The sequence below is a fragment of the Cheilinus undulatus genome, linkage group 20 (genome assembly GCF_018320785.1).
Source record: "Cheilinus undulatus linkage group 20, ASM1832078v1, whole genome shotgun sequence".
NCBI classification, from domain to species: Eukaryota; Metazoa; Chordata; class Actinopteri; order Labriformes; family Labridae; genus Cheilinus; species Cheilinus undulatus.
The window spans coordinates 3,108,397-3,127,656 of NC_054884.1; the positions used below are offsets into that span (position 1 = coordinate 3,108,397).

Below are 19,260 nucleotides of genomic sequence, written 5' to 3' on the forward strand. Positions count from 1 at the left end.
TTTTTGTAGGGGGGCCATGAAAGCAGGTGATGTTAGAGGAGGGGGGCTGTGGTTAATACTGTATGGCAGAAAAGACCCTGATTAAATCCTGCACTGATGTCTAATAAAATCCTTCTATCACTATTTTTAAACCATCTACCTGAATACAGGTGACTATAACGTTGTTATTGGTCAGTCAACCTGTGGTAAACAGCCTCTATTTCTCTCACTCTCTCCCTCCTTTAGTGTTACATGTTCCACATGTATGTGGGGGTGAGGGCGGGGGGAGGTATCGGGGACCAGATCGAGGATCCTGCAGGAGATGAGTATGAGATCTACCGGATCATCTTTGACATCACCTTCTTCTTCTTTGTCATCGTCATCCTGCTGGCTATCATACAAGGTCAGAGACTCTCAATTGAAAGTCAAAACAGAAATGTTATGACAGTAATAATATGAGAGTAACAATATGACAGTATCATTATGATGGTAACAGGATGGCTGTAACATTGTGACAGTATCATTATGACGGGAACATTATGACAGTATCATTATGATGATAACATTATGACAGGAACATTATGACAGTATCATTATGATGATAACATTATGACAGTATCATTATGACAGTAACAGGATGGCAGTAACATTGTGACAGTATCATGATGACAGTAACATTATGATGGTAACATGTTGACATTAACATGTTGATAGTAACATAATGTTATTAACATTATGAGAGTAACATTATGATAGTAACATGATGACAGTAACAATATGATGGTAACACTAGAATGGTAACATTATGACAGTAACATTATGATAGTAACATTATGACAGTAACATTATGATGGTAACATGTTGATAGTGACATAATGTTATTAACATTATGAGAGTAACATTATGATAACATGATGACAGTAACAATATGACGGTAACACTAGAATGGTAACATTATGACAGTAACATTATGATAGTAACATTATGACAGTAACATTATGATAGTAATATGATTACAGTAACAATATGACGGTAACATTATGATAGTAACATTATGACAGTAACATTATGATAGTAACATGATGACAGAATATTATGATGGTAACATGTTGATAGTAACATTATGTTATTAACGTTATGACAGTAACATTATGATAGTAACATGCAGACAGTAACAATATGACGGTAACACTAGAATGGTAACATTATGACAGTAACATTATGATAGTAACATGATGACAGAAACAATATGATGGTAACACTAGAATGGTAATATTATGATAGTAACATTATGACAGTAACATTATGATAGTAACATGATGACAGTAACATTATGATGGTAACATGTTGATAGTAACATTATGTTATTAACGTTATGACACTAACATTATGATAGTAACATGCAGACAGTAACAATATGACGGTAACACTAGAATGGTAACAGTATGACAGTAACATTATGATAGTAACATTATGGCGTAACATTATGACAGAAACATTATGGTAGTAAGATGATGACAGTAACATTTTAGCGGTAACATAACAACAGTAACAGGATGACAGTATGATTGTGATGGTAACATGTTAATGGTAACATTATGATGGTAACATTATGACAAGCGTAACATTTTGACGGTTACATTATGACAGTAACATTATGATAGTAACATGATGACAGTAACATTATGATGGTAACATGTTGACATTAACATGTTGATAGAAACATGATGCAAGTAACATTATGATAGTAACATGATCAGAGTTACATGATGACAGTAACATTTTGATGGTAATATTATGACGGTAACAGGATGACAGTAAGATTGTGATGGTAACATGTTAATGGTGACATTATGATGGTAACTTTATAATGAGAGTAACATTTTGACAGTAACATTATGAAAGTACTATGATTACAGTAACATTAGGACTGTAACATTTTGACAGTAACATTTTGACAGTAACATTATGACAGTAACATGATTACAGTAACATTAGGACTGTAACATTTTGACAGTAACATTATGACAGTAACATGATACCAGTAACAATATGACGGTAACACTAGAATGGTAACATTATGACAGTAACATTATGATAGTAACATGATGACAGAATATTATGATGGTAACATGTTGATAGTAACATTATGTTATTAACGTTATGACAGTAACATTATGATAGTAACATGCAGACAGTAACAATATGACGGTAACACTAGAATGGTGACATTATGACAGTAACATTATGATGGTAACATGATGACAGAAACAATATGATGGTAACACTAGAATGGTAATATTATGATAGTAACATTATGACAGTAACATTATGATAGTAACATGATGACAGTAACATTGTGATGGTAACATGTTGATAGTAACATTATGTTATTAACGTTATGACACTAACATTATGATAGTAACATGCAGACAGTAACAATATGACGGTAACACTAGAATGGTAACAGTATGACAGTAACATTATGATAGTAACATTATGGCGTAACATTATGACAGAAACATTATGATAGTAAGATGATGACAGTAACATTTTAGCGGTAACATAACAACAGTAACAGGATGACAGTATGATTGTGATGGTAACATGTTAATGGTAACATTATGATGGTAACATTATGACAAGCGTAACATTTTGACGGTTACATTATGACAGTAATATTATGATAGTAACATGATGACAGTAACATTATGATGGTAACATGTTGACATTAACATGTTGATAGAAACATGATGCAAGTAACATTATGATAGTAACATGATCAGAGTAACATGATGACAGTAACATTTTGATGGTAATATTATGACGGTAACAGGATGACAGTAAGATTGTGATGGTAACATGTTAATGGTGACATTATGATGGTAACATTATGATGAGAGTAACATTTTGACAGTAACATTATGACAGTACTATGATTACAGTAACATTAGGACTGTAACATTTTGACAGTAACATTTTGACAGTAACATTTTGACAGTAACATTAGGACTGTAACATTTTGACAGTAACATTATGACACTAACATTATGATAGTAAAATGATTACAGTAACATTAGGACCATAACATTTTGACAGTAATATTATGACACTAACATGACATCACCAGTATGACTATCATTATGACAGTAACATTATGATGGTAACATGATGAGAGTAACATTATGACAGTATTGTAATGACAATAATATGACAGTAACATGCCGTCTTTAGCTGGTACACACTAATAAATGAAGTTTTTTTGTCACTAATTGTAGTTTCTGGTCTTTGTCATGTGTCCAGGTCTGATCATCGATGCGTTTGGAGAACTGAGAGATCAGCAGGAACAAGTCAAAGAAGACATGGAGGTAACAACACACACAGATATTTAGATGGTCAGAGTCAGACTGGGCTTTTGTGGATACGGCTTTGTAACTGCTAGATTTTCATTTCAACCTTTGTGGTTAGATTCTTAAGTCTGACGTCTCCATTCAAAAACCGACAGATACTGATCTAGTTTGATCAGTTCTGCACGTCCACATCAGAAGAACATGTCACAGAATAGATGAACACAGCACAAGTGTTCTTCCTGTTTGTGCTTTTCAAAGTAAAAGCTCAGTTTTTCATTTCTGTAACTAAACTCCCATTGTTTGTTCAGAATGCTTTCATTCTACCCTGAATTAGGGCTGGGAAAAAATCAAAATCATGATTAATTGAACATTTTTCCTCAATTACAATTGATGAATGATTATTCCGCCCCCAACTCAGTTCTGTAAATATTTATATACTTTTAAAACAAATATCTCAAACCTCACACATTTTAGCTCTAAATGAGGGGTTTGATTATTTTTCAATGGCATGGCCCATTTCATTGAAAATGGTAAACTGATGAAGACACAGCCAGCATGCCTGGTTTGACCGCTGTGATAGCGGGAGCTGGATCTGACAGACACCATGGCTGATGCCATGACGCCAATCTGAAGCAGCTGTTAGCGAGTCTGCAGACAAAGAGCTGGAGCTCTATGGGGTCTAAGGAACGTCACAGACAGCTGATCTCTGGAGAGGTCCCATGAAGATCTGACTGCAGAAATACAAAAAGAGTTCAGTCACTAAATACAAACAGCAGCTGTCCTCAAAACCACAGCAACCTCCTGGTGATTCCTCTGAGACACTCCCTACACCGCCTCTGTGACCTTACTGATGGATGAATCAAAGTAGAAGTAGAAGAAGACCAGTCACCGTCACTATGACAGCATCTATCTACCTGTATGTAGACCCACCTGTAGACTATAAGGTGTTTGATTCATCTGTCACTCCTTTGATGTTTTGATCTGACCTAATCAGCTAAAGGAGCTCAGCACTCAGAGAGGATACAGCATCAGATTCCTTCATTATTGTACAGGGAGGAGTAAAGCTTCATCACCCTAACCCTTCACCAATCATGCGCCCTCATGTGTATCAGTGTCATGGTGTTTATGAGTGGCTGAGCCAAAGCTGTAGAGTATTTCCACCTTAAATGTCAGTAACCCATAAACCTATCTGAGAGCTCTGCTGACTGAAGGATTGATTTCAAAATAAAGTTTATTATTAAAGACTTCTTGTCTCTCTGTGTTTCAGACCAAATGTTTTATCTGTGGGATCGGCAATGATTACTTCGACACCGTTCCTCATGGCTTTGAGACGCACACGCTGCAGGAGCACAACTTAGCCAACTACCTGTAAGTTAACACCTGGATACACCTGTATGCATGCATCAGGTTAGTGGTAGTCTAGTGTGACTGTACTAACATTTACAGTGTCAACCTACACCTGGATACACCTGTATGCATGCATCAGGTTAGTGGTAGTCTAGTGTGACTGTACTAACATTTACAGTGTCAACCTACACCTGGATACATCTGTATGCATGCATCAGGTTAGTGGTAGTCTAGTGTGACTGTACTAACATTTACAGTGTCAACCTACACCTGGATACATCTGTATGCATACGTCAGGTTAGTGGTAGTCTAGTCTCACTGTCCTAGCATTTTTTTTATTATTATTATTAGTAGTAGTAGTAGTAGTAGTAGTAGTAGTAGTAGTATCATTATTATATTTTTTTTAATTATTATTTTATTATTGCATATACACACATATATGTACAATCATATGGTTGGTGGTTCAGCAAACTTACTAGCCAAGAACATTTCTGATTTTCACTCTGACAAATCTCTACCAGAGAATGTTGAGTGTCAAACTTCTCCCCTCTATTCTTCTTTAAACTTTATGGAAATGTTTTTCGGAGATGTGAAATAAAGCTTAAAATTTGATAAAATTATCTGTTTGGACAATAGATGAGTTATATTTGTAAAACATTGAAAAACCTGTGCTCTCTGTTGTCTCATATTAGAAGCAAAAAAAATCACAATTCAGATAAAATCTTTTTGACTCCTGATTTATCACTTACAGAACTTTACCCTTCTTCCTCTGTTTCTCACTACCACACATAACTGTTTTTGAGGTTATTTGTCGTTTATATCCTTTTACTATCTATTTACGGCAAATCTATAATAAACCCCACATATATAGATAAGTCAATCATTTAGATATCGCCCTCAATAAACAATATAGTATTGTAATATATAATGATTATTATTAAAACAATTATAATTGATGTGCTTGTTTTTCAGATTCTTTGTTATGTATCTAATCAACAAAGATGAAACTGAGCACACTGGACAGGTAAGCTCCTCCTCTCTATTATAAACCTGTAATTAAAGAGGAGTTACTGCTCTCTAAGCTCCTCCTCCTCTCTAATATAAGCCTGTAATTAAAGAGGAGTTACTGCTCTCTTAGCTCCTCCTCCTCTCTGTTATAAACCTGTAGTTAAAGAGGAGTTACTGCTCTCTAAGCTCCTCCTCCTCTCTAATATAAGCCTGTAATTAAAGAGGAGTTACTGCTCTCTTAGCTCCTCCTCCTCTCTAATATAAGCCTGTAATTAAAGAGGAGTTACTGCTCTCTTAGCTCCTCCTCCTCTCTAATATAAGCCTGTAATTAAAGAGGAGTTACTGTTCTCTTAGCTCCTCCTCCTCTCTGTTATAAACCTGTAGTTAAAGAGGAGTTACTGCTCTCTTAGCTCCTCCTCCTCTCTGTTATAAACCTGTAATTAAAGAGGAGTAACTGTTCTCTAAGCTCCTCCTCCTCTCTAATATAAACCTGTAATTAAAGAGGAGTTACTGCTCTCTAAGCTCCTCCTCCTCTCTAATATAAACCTGTAATTAAAGAGGAGTTACTGCTCTCTTAGCTCCTCCTCCTCTCTGTTATAAACCTGTAATTAAAGAGGAGTTACTGCTCTCTTAGCTCCTCCCCCTCTGTTATAAACCTGTAGTTAAAGAGGAGTTACTGCTCTCTTAGCTCCTCCCCCTCTATGTTATAAACCTGTAATTAAAGAGGAGTTACTGCTCTCTTAGCTCCTCCTCCTCTCTGTTATAAACCTGTAATTAAAGAGGAGTTATTGCTCTCTTAGCTCCTCCTCCTCTCTGTTATAAACCTGTAGTTAAAGAGGAGTTACTGCTCTCTTAGCTCCTCCCCCTCTCTGTTATAAACCTGTTATTAAAGAGGAGTTACTGTTCTCTTAGCTCCTCCTCCTCTCTGTTATAAACCTGTAGTTAAAGAGGAGTTACTGTTCTCTTTGCTCCTCCTCCTCTCTGTTATAAACCTGTTATTAAAGAGGAGTTACTGCTCTCTAAGCTCCTCCTCCTCTCTAATATAAGCCTGTAATTAAAGAGGAGTTACTGCTCTCTTAGCTCCTCCTCCTCTCTAATATAAGCCTGTAATTAAAGAGGAGTTACTGCTCTCTTAGCTCCTCCTCCTCTCTAATATAAGCCTGTAATTAAAGAGGAGTTACTGCTCTCTTAGCTCCTCCCCCTCTGTTATAAACCTGTAGTTAAAGAGGAGTTACTGCTCTCTAAGCTCCTCCTCCTCTCTGTTATAAACCTGTTATTAAAGAGGAGTTACTGCTCTCTAAGCTCCTCCTCCTCTCTAATATAAGCCTGTAATTAAAGAGGAGTTACTGCTCTCTTAGCTCCTCCCCCTCTGTTATAAACCTGTAGTTAAAGAGGAGTTACTGCTCTCTTAGCTCCTCCTCCTCTCTAATATAAGCCTGTAATTAAAGAGGAGTTACTGCTCTCTTAGCTCCTCCCCCTCTGTTATAAACCTGTAGTTAAAGAGGAGTTACTGCTCTCTTAGCTCCTCCCCCTCTGTTATAAACCTGTAGTTAAAGAGGAGTTACTGCTCTCTTAGCTCCTCCCCCTCTGTTATAAACCTGTAATTAAAGAGGAGTTACTGCTCTCTTAGCTCCTCCCCCTCTGTTATAAACCTGTAATTAAAGAGGAGTTACTGCTCTCTTAGCTCCTCCTCCTCTCTGTTATAAACCTGTAGTTAAAGAGGAGTTACTGCTCTCTAAGCTCCTCCTCCTCTCTGTTATAAACCTGTAGTTAAAGAGAAGCTAATGCTACCCCTCTCCTCCTGTCTTCTTCCAGGAATCATACGTGTGGAAAATGTACCAGGAGCGTTGTTGGGAGTTTTTCCCCGCTGGCGACTGCTTCCGGAAACAATATGAGGATCAGCTGAACTGACCTGCTCCGCCCTCTTGGTCGTCTGTGACTCCCCACGCTGTTTTCCACGTGCTCTCCACGCCGTCCTCCTCCTCATCATTAGGAATGCTTTAGACTCTGTATATAGACGCCATTATGACTCTGGACAGCATGGCGTGGAGGAGGGTCGGCAGTCCGAGGATGACGGCTGAGCTCTATTGATCCACATAGAGAGTTCTTTATGAAGATGGCTAGGATCAGACATTTTTATGACCACGTTAAAACTTCTCATATTTTCAGTTTGCACGCTGCATGTCTCTGCAGGAGGCGGGGCCAACCACAAACTCTGGAACCCCACCGTTTTAAACATGAGCAGTTATGGGCTGCTCCTTCAGCCGCTCATGGGTTTAAACTCGGCTCCGGGTATAATGAGCCACTGTGTGTGGGCGGGGCTTAATCAAAGACTGATGTGTTACTGATGCTCATGTTCGCAGTCTGCACACCCCAGCCGCTGGTGAAGGGCTCACAACACCATCAATAGCATTTGGTTAGAGAGGAACTCAGCAACACGGACAATGGCGAGTCAGAGTCATCAAGTCAACAAGTCACCATCTTCTACTCTGTTTCCTGAATGCTGCTTGATCTCTGCTACGTTTAAGTTTCAATGGTTAAGTTTAAAGAAAAGCAAAAAGCTAAAGGCTAAAGCTTAAAGCTAAAGCTAAAGCAATACCAAAGCAGCAAAAAAGACTCATGAGTTCATTGTTAGCATTAGCATTAGCCTGTTAGCTCAGATTATAATGATCGGGAGGGGACGGGGAGGAAACAGTGCCTTATGAAGCCCGGAGGGGGCGTAGGTGAAGGGATTGTGCAATTCAGAAAGAAAGAGGGCTACTCTCATTGGTCCAGAGAAATCGCTGAGTCAGACCCTCTGTTACTAACGTTTGGACTGAAAGATGGTCTGATCAATGAGGGAGAAAGTCAGCGATCATTTATCACTGCTGAGAGATCGTAGTCTGATGAGAGATGAGGGACTCTGGAACAATAAAGGGGATCTGATTATTTCAGAGAGAAAAACTCAAAACTTTCAGCTTTAATTGGTTGTAAATTAGCGAGAACGAAAACGTAGAATTATTGAGACTGTAAAATCTGTTTGATGGAAAAATCGAACAAGATGTGGCAGTGAGGGTCTAATCAATGATCCTTTAAACTTTAGCTGATCAGTAAGGAAGTCCCTCTGATTTTCCCCACATTATCATCACTGGGACTCCTGTAAACTGGCACTGTCCAGCTGTTTTCAGTTTGATTCACTTTAAATTTCTCAATAATTTTAACTTTATGATCCCAATAATTCTGGCTTTTTGATCTCAATAATTCTGACTTTTTTTCTTGAAATATTCAGATCCAGTTTATTTCATTTGTTCTTACAGTGGCCCTGATATGCCACCATCTCACAGAAATATACACGTGAACACCTCTTTTTGGCAGCCATCTTGAAGAGGTGTAGTTGTGGCTCAAGGTGACTGATGGTCTGTCCACAGAATATTTTTGTCTAGTGTTCTGTTAGACGGTTATCAGCTGTTTAAGAATCAAGCACAGCAGGGGCCACACTTTCTGATCACTTTCTGAGAACGTTGTCCTACATGTCATTGAGCTGCAGCTACACCTCTCCAAGATGGCGCCAACACTCCTGTATCTGCCCCGATGGATTCTACATAATACATATATAAGGGTTATTATATGAAATCATTCTATTACCGTATATTTTCTGTTTCCATGGTGACAGGAGGTGTGTGCTGATTGGATAAGAGCTCAGAGCCGACTCATGTTAGAGGTTATTTTGAATGTTTTCATGATTTTCCATCAGATTGATCCTTTTTGTACAGAAGTTCTCTGATAGGCTCATTGCATGTTTATTAATTAATAAATATATCAAAGATATGAAATGATAATGTCAGCCATAAAATGTTTAATAAGATGATTTAAGATGAATTAAGACTTCTCTATTATTGTCTTCATGTCCGCTTGCATCCTTTAAACCAACCACACGAGGTGCCGCCCTCACAGTTTAACCTTGATTTAACCATTCAGCAATACACTGTAAAAAATGCCGACCAATCAGAGTGCACTTTATTTTATCTCACGTCAAGGAATTATTGATTATGATCTATTGATTAATCTTATTTTAAAGCTAATGGAGAAAAGCTGAGGTTGTTCTCTTCAATAAGTTTAACACTTAATCTTAAAGGTGCAGTACACTGTTTATAAAGGTAAATATATTGATCATTGATCAGTACAGCTCTATGGAAAGAACTAGAGACCCAGACAAGAGAAGAGTCTGAATACTGGGTACTCTAAAACTGGTTTTAACTACTATGTGGTAGCAGCTCAACTAGTCTACACTCGGCTGTGCTAGTCTTCACTCGGCTCTGCTAGTCTACCCTTCTAGTCTACACTTGACCCTGCTAGTCTACACTTGGCTCTGATAGTCTACAGTCAGCTCCCCTAGTCCACGCTCCTAGTCTACACTTGGCCATGTTAGTCTACACTTGGCCCTGCTAGTCTACACTTGGCTCCCCTAGTCAATGTGCCGTGTCTACATTTGGCACTGCTAGTCTACACTCCGCTGCCCTAGTCTACCCTCCTAGTCTACACCTGGCTCTCCTATTCTACCCTCCTCGTGTACTTTTGGCCTTGCTAGTCTACACTTGGCTCTGATAGTCTACAGTCGGCTCCCCTAGTCCACACTCCTAGTCTACACTTGGCCATGTTAGTCTCCACTTGGCCCTGCTAGTCTATACTTGGCTCCGATAGTCTACACTTGGCTCCGACAGTCTAAGCTCCTAGTCTCCACTTGGCCACGTTAGTCTACACTTGGCTCCGATAGTCTACGCTCCTAGTCTCCACTTGGCCACGTTAGTCTACACTTGGCTCCGATAGTCTAAGCTCCTAGTCTCCACTTGGCCACGTTAGTCTACACTTGGCTCCGATAGTCTACGTTCCTAGTCTCCACTTGGCCATGTTAGTCTACACTTGGCCCTGCTAGTCTACACTTGGCTCCGATAGTCTACAGTCAGCTCCCTTAGTCCACGCTCCTAGTCTCCACTTGGCTCCTAGACTTTGAGTCTAGTTAAATCAGTTGTATTCAAGTAGAGTCAACTGGTGCCAATCCGAGTCAAGTCAAACCAAGTCAAAGGATTCCATTTTGCAGAGCTGAGTTAAGCCGAGTCAAACTAAGTCTAGCCAAGTCGAGTTAAATCCAGTCAAGTCCACCTGAGTCCAGTTGAAGCTGAGTCAGTACCACATGTAGAAGAACCAAAACTGACAGCTTTTTTCCACAGAGGATGATGTTGTAGTTATTGTCCACCGGGGGATAGTTTTGTATTTCCACCTTTAAAGCTGGGAACAGTGAGGGTCCACCAGGGGGCGCTACAGAGCTGCACCTTTAAAGTTGAGTGCGGCTGCATGAGTGGTTAGCGTAAGCTCTGAGCAGTTAGCATTAGCTCTGAGTGGTTAGCATTAGCTCTGAGCCGTTAGCGTTAGCTCTGAGCCGTTAGCTGACGTGTCTGTTTTATTCCAACGACCATTGAACCATGCTGCTGATGTCATCATTGATTATTGATTGATTAGACAGTGGACTGATCAATGCCGTCACTGTGTGCAGAAATAAGGAGCGATAGCACAGAGGGGCATGTTTACCAGAGGCAGCAGCTTCATGTGTACAAACACCAGTCTATGAATGGATCTGCATGATTTTCAAAATAAAACTTTATTTATTAACATGTGAAGAGACATCATTCTTCTTTTTAATTTATCTTTTTTTTGTTTCAGGTGTTAAAAAGTCTCTCTGAGCTAATCACAGTGTTAAACATAAAGAGGAGTTTCGTCAGGGTGAGGACTATTAACTCTGATCTGATTACACTGAAATTAAACTTTATTAACTGGTGAAGAGACGTCATTCTTAAATTTTTCAGATGTTAACACAGTTGCCAGTGTTTCATATATGGAGGAGCATCCTCAGGATCAATAACTCTGATCTGATTACACTAAAATTAAACACACAAACACAAGTAGAAACATAACTCTAAATTCAGTGATTTATTGATTTTAATGATCAATAATACATAAACTGAATCATTTAAACTGTCTGTTCTCCTTCAGAGTTTGATTTACCGTCTGGCTCCACTGATAGTGAACAATCCTGGAGTGACAGGAGAGACCGGCTGTTGGGGTTTAGTCCCGCCTACATCACATATTTTGTTGCTCTGATTGGCCCGTGATGAATGAGACGGACAGAATGTTCATCCAACCACCCTCTGAGTTTTATTTTGAAAGGTCATGTCCTTCCTGAACACTGCTCTGGGTCATTGCCTAGACAAATGTGAAAATATCCCTAGCAGCCTTAAAGTATGATTGACTGCCCCATATCCAAAAAAGTTGGGACACTGTATAAAATGTATATAAAAACAGAATTTAAATCTCATAAACCCATATTTAATTCAAAATAGAAAAGAAACAACATATCAGATGTTGAAACTGAGACATTTCAGGGGGAATATTTGCTCATTTTTGTTTACCATTATATTTCATCACCTCTACTTTTAGCAACAGTCTGTAAATGTCTGGGAAGTGAGGAGACCAGTTGATGGGGGAGGAATGCTGTCCCATTCTTGTCTTATGTTGGATTCTAGCTGCTCAACAATGCTGGGTCTTCATTGCTGGATATTTCCTTTTATGATGCTCCAAATGTTTTCTATTGGTGAAAGGTCTCGACTGCAGGTAGGCCGCTTTAGGATATGGACTCTTCTCCTGTGAAGCCATGCTGTTGTGATGGATGTGGTATGTGGTTTAGCATCGTCTTGCTGAAATAGTCAAGGCCTTCCCTGACAGAGACGTTGTCTGGATGGGAGCATATGTTGCTCTAAAACCTCTCTCTACTTTTCAGCATTCATAGTTCCTTTCCAAACGTTAGAGCTGCCCCAGCCATAGGCACTAATCAACCCCATACCATCAGAGATGCAGGCTTTAGACCTGAGCCAGGAGAACAAGCTGGATGGTCTAAATCCTCTTTAGTCCACAGGACACTGGTGCTATGGTTTCATCCGACCACAGAACAGTTTTCCATGTTTCCTCAGTCCATGTTAAATGAGCTTTGGTCCAGAGAAGACGGCGGTGTTTCTTAATCTGGTTCACATATGACTTCTTCTCTTCATGATCCAGCTGTAACTGTCATTTGTGGATGTGTTGACAGACAGTGATTTCTGGAATGTTCCTGAGCCCATGCAGTGATTTCAGAACAGAATCATGCCTGTTTTTAAAGCCCTTGTCCTATGCGCACAGAGATTTCTCCAGACACTCTGAATCTTTTAATGGTATTATGGACTATAGATGGTGGAAGATTCAAAGTCTTCACTATATTACATTGAGGAACATTTTTCTGAAATTTGTCCATATTTTTAGACTCAGTTTTTCATAGATTGATGAAACTCTGCCCATCTTTACTTCTGATTGATTCTGCTTCTCTAAAATGCCCCTTTTTTTGAGTGCTGGTGTAGCTCAGTGGGGGGAGCAGGTGCCGTAAGCAGAGGCTTTGACGCATTGGTTAAAGGTTGATTCCCAGTCATGCCACATTTGGTGCATGTCTTCCCTCCTGTCTCTCTTTACATAGGACTCTCTAAGAAAGGCCAAAATGCTCCTCTCATTCCAGTCATGTCACTGACCTGTTGGCAGTTAACCTAATTAGCTGCGTCATACTCCTGCAGCTGTTTTTCACACAGCGACCATACTTTTTTGAATTGAAGTTATAATAGCAGAGAATATCAGCCTCAGCTGTGCCATTCAGTTAGAAAGAGGAAGTGTTCCCCTCTCTGTCATTGAGCTTCAGCTCAGAGTGACACTCCAGTAAACAGAGACTCAGAGCTGATTAACGGAAACTGTTCTGAGTTTATTATGAAAGCAGACACAGAGCCAAAACTAACATGGAGAGCTTACTGTGAGCCTGTCTATCACCAAGGATGGACATCACAACGGACCAGGTTAACCAGGATCACCAGAGTCCAGGCAGCAATATTTATGTTTGAGCATGTGTGCATGTATATAAACTTGAAACACCTTGAGTCTGTCTCTGTGGTCGTATTTAACATTCAGTATCCTCTGGTTGTGTGCTCATGTGTGTGATTGAGAGTGTGTTTTGGGGTCATGAGAGTCTGAACGCTTGCTTCTCCACACCGCTGTAATGACCAATCAGATGTCCTTGTTTGGTCAGAGAGCCCCAGAAGAATTCATCAAAAATCTTTTAGGACTGACTGACTGTAAAGATTACCACAGAAGAAGAAACAGTTTTCTTTACCCCTGACAGCTCTGAATTATCAGCACAAACTCAGTACATTTACATGCTGGTGTTGGTAGACTCTGGAGAAACTCAGGACATCTGCCTACTGGTGTGGATTCAGCAGAGACTCAGTATGTTTACATGCTGGTGTAGTTGGATTCAGCAGAGACTCAGTTCGTTTACATGCTGGTGTAGGTGGATTCAGCAGAGACTCAGTACATTACAATGCTGGTGTAGGTGGATTCAGCAGAAACTCAGTATGTTTACTTGCTGTTGTAGGTGGATTCAGCAAAGACTCAGTACGTCTACATGCTGGTGTAGGTGGATTCAGCAGGGTCGCAGTACGTCTACATGCTGGTGTAGGTTAATTCAACAGAGACTCAGTACATCTACATGCTGGTCGAGGTGGATTCAGCACAGACTTGGTATGTCTACATGCTGGTGTACATGGATTCAGCAGAGACTCAGTATGTTTACATGCTGCTGTAGGTGGTTTCAGCAGGGTCTCAGTACGTCTACATGCTGGTGTCGGTGGATTCAGGAGAGACTCAGTATGTTCACATGCTGTTGTAGGTGGATTCAACAGACTCAGTACGTTTACATGCTGTTGTATGTTGATTCAGCAGAGACTCAGTACGTTTACATGCTGGTAGAGGTGGATTCAGCAGAGACTCAGTAGGTCTACATGCTGGTCGAGGTGGATTCAGCAGAGACTCAGTACATCTACATGCTGGTCGAGGTGGATTCAGCAGAGACTCAGTACATCTACATGCTGGTGTAGGTGGATTCAGCAGAGACTCAGTATGTTTACATGCTGGTGTGGTTGGATTCAATAGAGACTCAGTACATTACAATGCTGGTGTAGGTGGATTCAGCAGAAACTCAGTATGTTTACATGCTGGTGTAGTTGGATTCAATAGAGACTCAGTACATTACAGTGCTGGTGTAGGTGGATTCAGCAGAAACTCAGTATGTTTACTTGCTGTTGTAGGTGGATTCAGCAGAGACTCAGTACGTCTACATGCTGGTGTAGGTGGATTCAGCAGGGTCGCAGTACGTCTACATGCTGGTGTAGGTTGATTCAACAGAGACTCAGTACATCTACATGCTGGTTGAGGTGGATTCAGCACAGACTTGGTATGTCTACATGCTGGTGTTCATGGATTCAGCAGAGACTCAGTATGTTTACATGCTGCTGTAGGTGGTTTCAGCAGGGTCTCAGTACGTCTACATGCTGGTGTAGTTGGATTCAGCAGAGACTCAGTACATTGACATGCTGGTGTCGGTGGATTCAGGAGAGACTCAGTATGTTTACATGCTGTTGTAGGTGGATTCAACAGACTCAGTACGTTTACATGCTGTTGTATGTTGATTCAGTAGAGACTCAGTACGTTTACATGCTGGTAGAGGTGGATTCAGCAGAGACTCAGTGCGTCTACATGCTGGTCGAGGTGGATTCAGCAGAGACTCAGTACGTCTACATGCTGGTCGAGGTGGATTCAGCAGAGACTCAGTACATCTACATGCTGGTGTAGGTGGATTCAGCAGAAACTCAGTATGTTTACATGCTGGTGGAGGTGGATTCAGCAGAGACTCAGTACGTCTACATGCTGGTGTAGGTGGATTCAGCAGGGTCGCAGTACGTCTACATGCTGGTGTAGGTGGATTCAGCAGAGACTCAGTACGTTTACATGCTGGTAGAGGTGGATTCAGCAGAGACTCAGTATGTCTACATGCTGGTGTAGGTGGATTCAGCAGAGACTCAGTATGTTTACATGCTGGTGTAGGTGGATTCAACAGACTCAATATGTTTACATGCTGGTGAAGTGGGATTCAACAGACACAGTATGTTTACATGCTGGTGTAGGTGGATTCAGCAGAGACTCAGTACGTTTACATGCTGTTGTAGGTGGATTCAGCAGCGACTCAGTATGTTTACATGCTGGTGTAGGTGGATTCAACAGACTCAGTATGTTTACATGCTGGTGTAGGTGGATTCAGCAGAGACTCAGTACGTTTACTGTGGTGTAGGTGGATTCAGCAGAGACTCAGTACGTTTACATGCTGATAGAGGTGGATTCAACAGACTCAGTATGTTTACATGCTGGTGTAGGTGTACTGAGATGGAACTCAGTACATCTACATGCTGGTGTCGGTGGATTTAGCAGAGAGTCAGAATAGGTTCATGGAGATGAAGAATATTAATATATTAAAAGATTATAAAATTTTCATCAGATAATCAACACGTTAGCTGAATGTTAACACATTTTTGTCAATTGGTACCCCATCAGCATTTACATATTGATTGCAGCTTCTCTTCCTTGGGTTTAGAACACATATTAGATTAAAAAAAAATCATTAATATGGCACGCCGGTAGTCGAGTGGTTAAGGCGCGTGCTATGTACGCAGGCGACCCTTGTTTGAATCCGGCCCGTGGCACTACCTCCAACATGTCTCTCCCCACTCTCTTCCCTATTTCCGACTCTATCCACTGTCCTATCTAATAAAGCCAAAAAGGCCAAATAAAAAAAAAAAAATCATTAACACTACATGAACATGTCCGCAGATTTTTACCATCCCTCTGACTCCCCCTCAGTACTGATCACACCAGCGCTGGATCTATACTGAGCATGTAGACGTACTAGAGAGTCCCTTCCCATTGACCCCTCCTCAGTAATTATCAGACCAGAGCTGGATCCCTCTGCAGACCCTCATAGGAGGAGTCTGAACCCGTCCTGCAGTGTGGATGGAGTGAACTGAGTGTGTGCAGACAGAAGCATGAAGCTGCTCAGCTGAACTTCAGAGACACGTCAGACTGAGAGAGCAGCGGGCAGGTGGGTCGCTTTGATTCAGACTTTAACTTTAATTGGTTTTTATTCCATGGATGTGTCTGAGAGGACCAGAAAGACTTTACTCAGGGAGCAGAGATACATTACTCTGGACCAGAGCCACACTCAGGACTGGAGACGTGTGAGGACCAGAGAGACATTTGTCAAGACCAGAGAGACATTAGTCAGGACCAGAGAGACATTAGTCAGGACCAGAGAGACATTAGTCAAGACCAGAGAGACATTAGTCAGGACCAGAGAGACATTAGTCAGGACCAGAGAGACATTAGTCAGGACCAGAGAGACATTAGTCAGGACCAGAGCGACATTAGTCAGGACCAGAGAGACATTAGTCAAGACCAGAGAGACATTTGTCAAGACCAGAGAGACATTAGTCAGGACCAGAGAGACATTTGTCAAGACCAGAGAGACATTAGTCAGGACCAGAGAGACATTAGTCAGGACCAGAGAGACATTAGTCAGGACCAGAGAAACATTAGTCAGGACCAGAGAGACATTAGTCAGGACCAGAGAGACATTAGTCAGGACCAGAGAGACATTTGTCAGGACCAGAGAAACATTTGTCAAGACCAGAGAGACATTAGTCAGGACCAGAGAAATTAGTCAGGACCAGAGAGACATTAGTCAGGACCAGAGAGACATTAGTCAAGACCAGAGAGACATTAGTCAGGACCAGAGACATTAGTCAGGACCAGAGAGACATTAGTCAGGACCAGAGAGACATTCTTCAGGGACAAAAAATAGATGCTAGTCAGGACCAGAGAGACATTCTTCAGGGACAAAAAATAGATGCTAGTCAGGACCAGAGAGACATTCTTCAGGGACAAAAAATAGATGCTAGTCAGGACCAGAGAGACATTAGTCAGGACCAAAGAGAGACATTAATCAGGACCAGAGAGACATTAATCAGGACCAGAGAGACATTAGTCAGGACCAGAGAGACATTAGTCAGGACCAGAGAGACATTAGTCAGGACCAGAGAGACATTAGTCAGGACCAGAGGGAAGTTAGTCAGAACCAGTGGGACATTAGTCAGGACCAGAGAGATGTTAGTCAGGACCAGAGAGACATTAGTCAGGACCAGAGAGACATTAGTCAAGACTAGAGAGATGTTAGTCAGGACCAGAGAGATATGTTAGTCAGGACCAGAGAGAGGTTGGTCATGACTAGAGAGATGTTAGTCAGGACCAGAGAGATGTTAGTCAGGACCAGAGAGAGGTTAGTCAGGACCAGAGAGATGCTAGTCAGGACCAGAGAGATGTTAGTCAGGACCAGAGAGAAGTTAGTCAGGACCAGAGAGATGTTAGTCAGGACCAGAGAGATGTTAGTCAGGACCAGAGAGAGGTTGGTCAGGACCAGAGAGACATTAGTCAGGACCAGAGAGATGCTGGTCAGGACCAGAGAGAGGTGCTAGTCAGGACCAGAGAGATGCTAGTCAGGGACTAGAGAGAGAGATGTTACTAAGGACCAGAAAGATATTTGTCAGGATCAGATAGAGATTGTTTAGGACCAGAGAGATGCTAGTCAGGACCAGAGAGATGGTCCTCAGGGACTAGAGAGATGTTACTAAGGACCAGAGAGATATTAGTCAGGACCAGAGAGATGCTAGTCAGGACCAGAGAGAGGTGCTAGTCAGGACCAGAGAGAGATGCTAGTCAGGGACTAGAGAGAGAGATGTTACTAAGGACCAGAAAGATATTTGTCAGGATCAGATAGAGATTGTTTAGGACCAGAGAGATGCTAGTCAGGACCAGAGAGATGTTCCTCAGGGACTACAGAGATGTTACTAAGGACCAGAGAGAGGTTGGTCAGGACCAGAGAGACATTAGTCAGGACCAGAGAGAGGTGCTAGTCAGGACCAGAGAGACATTAGTCAGGACCAGAGAGAAGTTTCTCAGGGACTAGAGAGATGTTAGTCAGGACCAGAGAGACGTCAGAAAACAATGAAAAGGGAGAGAGGTGTCAGGGCTTTGGAAGACAGAAAGTCACAGAAGAACAATGTAAGACAAAAACAGTTTAAACACTAAAAACAAGAAAGCTGTGTGAAGAGAAGTGCAGTCAGTGTAAGAATAAAGCTCAGGCATTATAACACATAAATTCCCCTTTTTTTCAAGGTTTAAAGATGTTGTATTTGGACGTTAAACCCATATTAAATAAGCTCTTAAATATCCAGACTGTGTTTCACAGTTTTCCTTCTGTCATTGTGTCTCATCTTTGGGTTCATCAGAACTCTCCTGCATGTTTTCATCCACTGTCTACCTTTTCTTTATTAACTCACTTTATAAATCTAATAAAATTAAAGAAAATAAACACTGCTGACAGTCTCAGTGACAGTTTAAGTTTTATATTTACTAAAAAATGATGTCAGTGATCACTGGATTGATGCAGTTACTGCAAGAAAAGGATTTACAACTAAATATTAAGTCTCACTCACTTTCACCTGTTTTATGTCTCTCTGTTTCAATACTTTTGCTCACCTGAAGATTTTGTGTTCCCTTACAAATAAAGCTATCTTCTAAGTTGGATATC

At 40.8% G+C, this 19,260-nt stretch overlaps 1 protein-coding gene across 1 annotated transcript in view; it reads left to right on the forward strand.

Annotated features, from left to right (window-relative positions):
* Nucleotides 1-11,274, forward strand: part of ryr2a (ryanodine receptor 2a (cardiac)) — a 163,482-nt gene extending 152,208 nt beyond the window's left edge. The window contains exons 112-116 of the mRNA XM_041815659.1: nt 226-382; nt 3,283-3,347; nt 4,597-4,697; nt 5,649-5,700; nt 7,500-11,274. Of these exons, the coding sequence (XP_041671593.1) occupies nt 226-382; nt 3,283-3,347; nt 4,597-4,697; nt 5,649-5,700; nt 7,500-7,595 (471 nt within the window). The 3' untranslated portion in view covers nt 7,596-11,274. The remainder of the gene's footprint in view (nt 1-225; nt 383-3,282; nt 3,348-4,596; nt 4,698-5,648; nt 5,701-7,499) is intronic.
* The last annotated feature ends 7,986 nt before the right edge of the window (nt 11,275-19,260 follow it).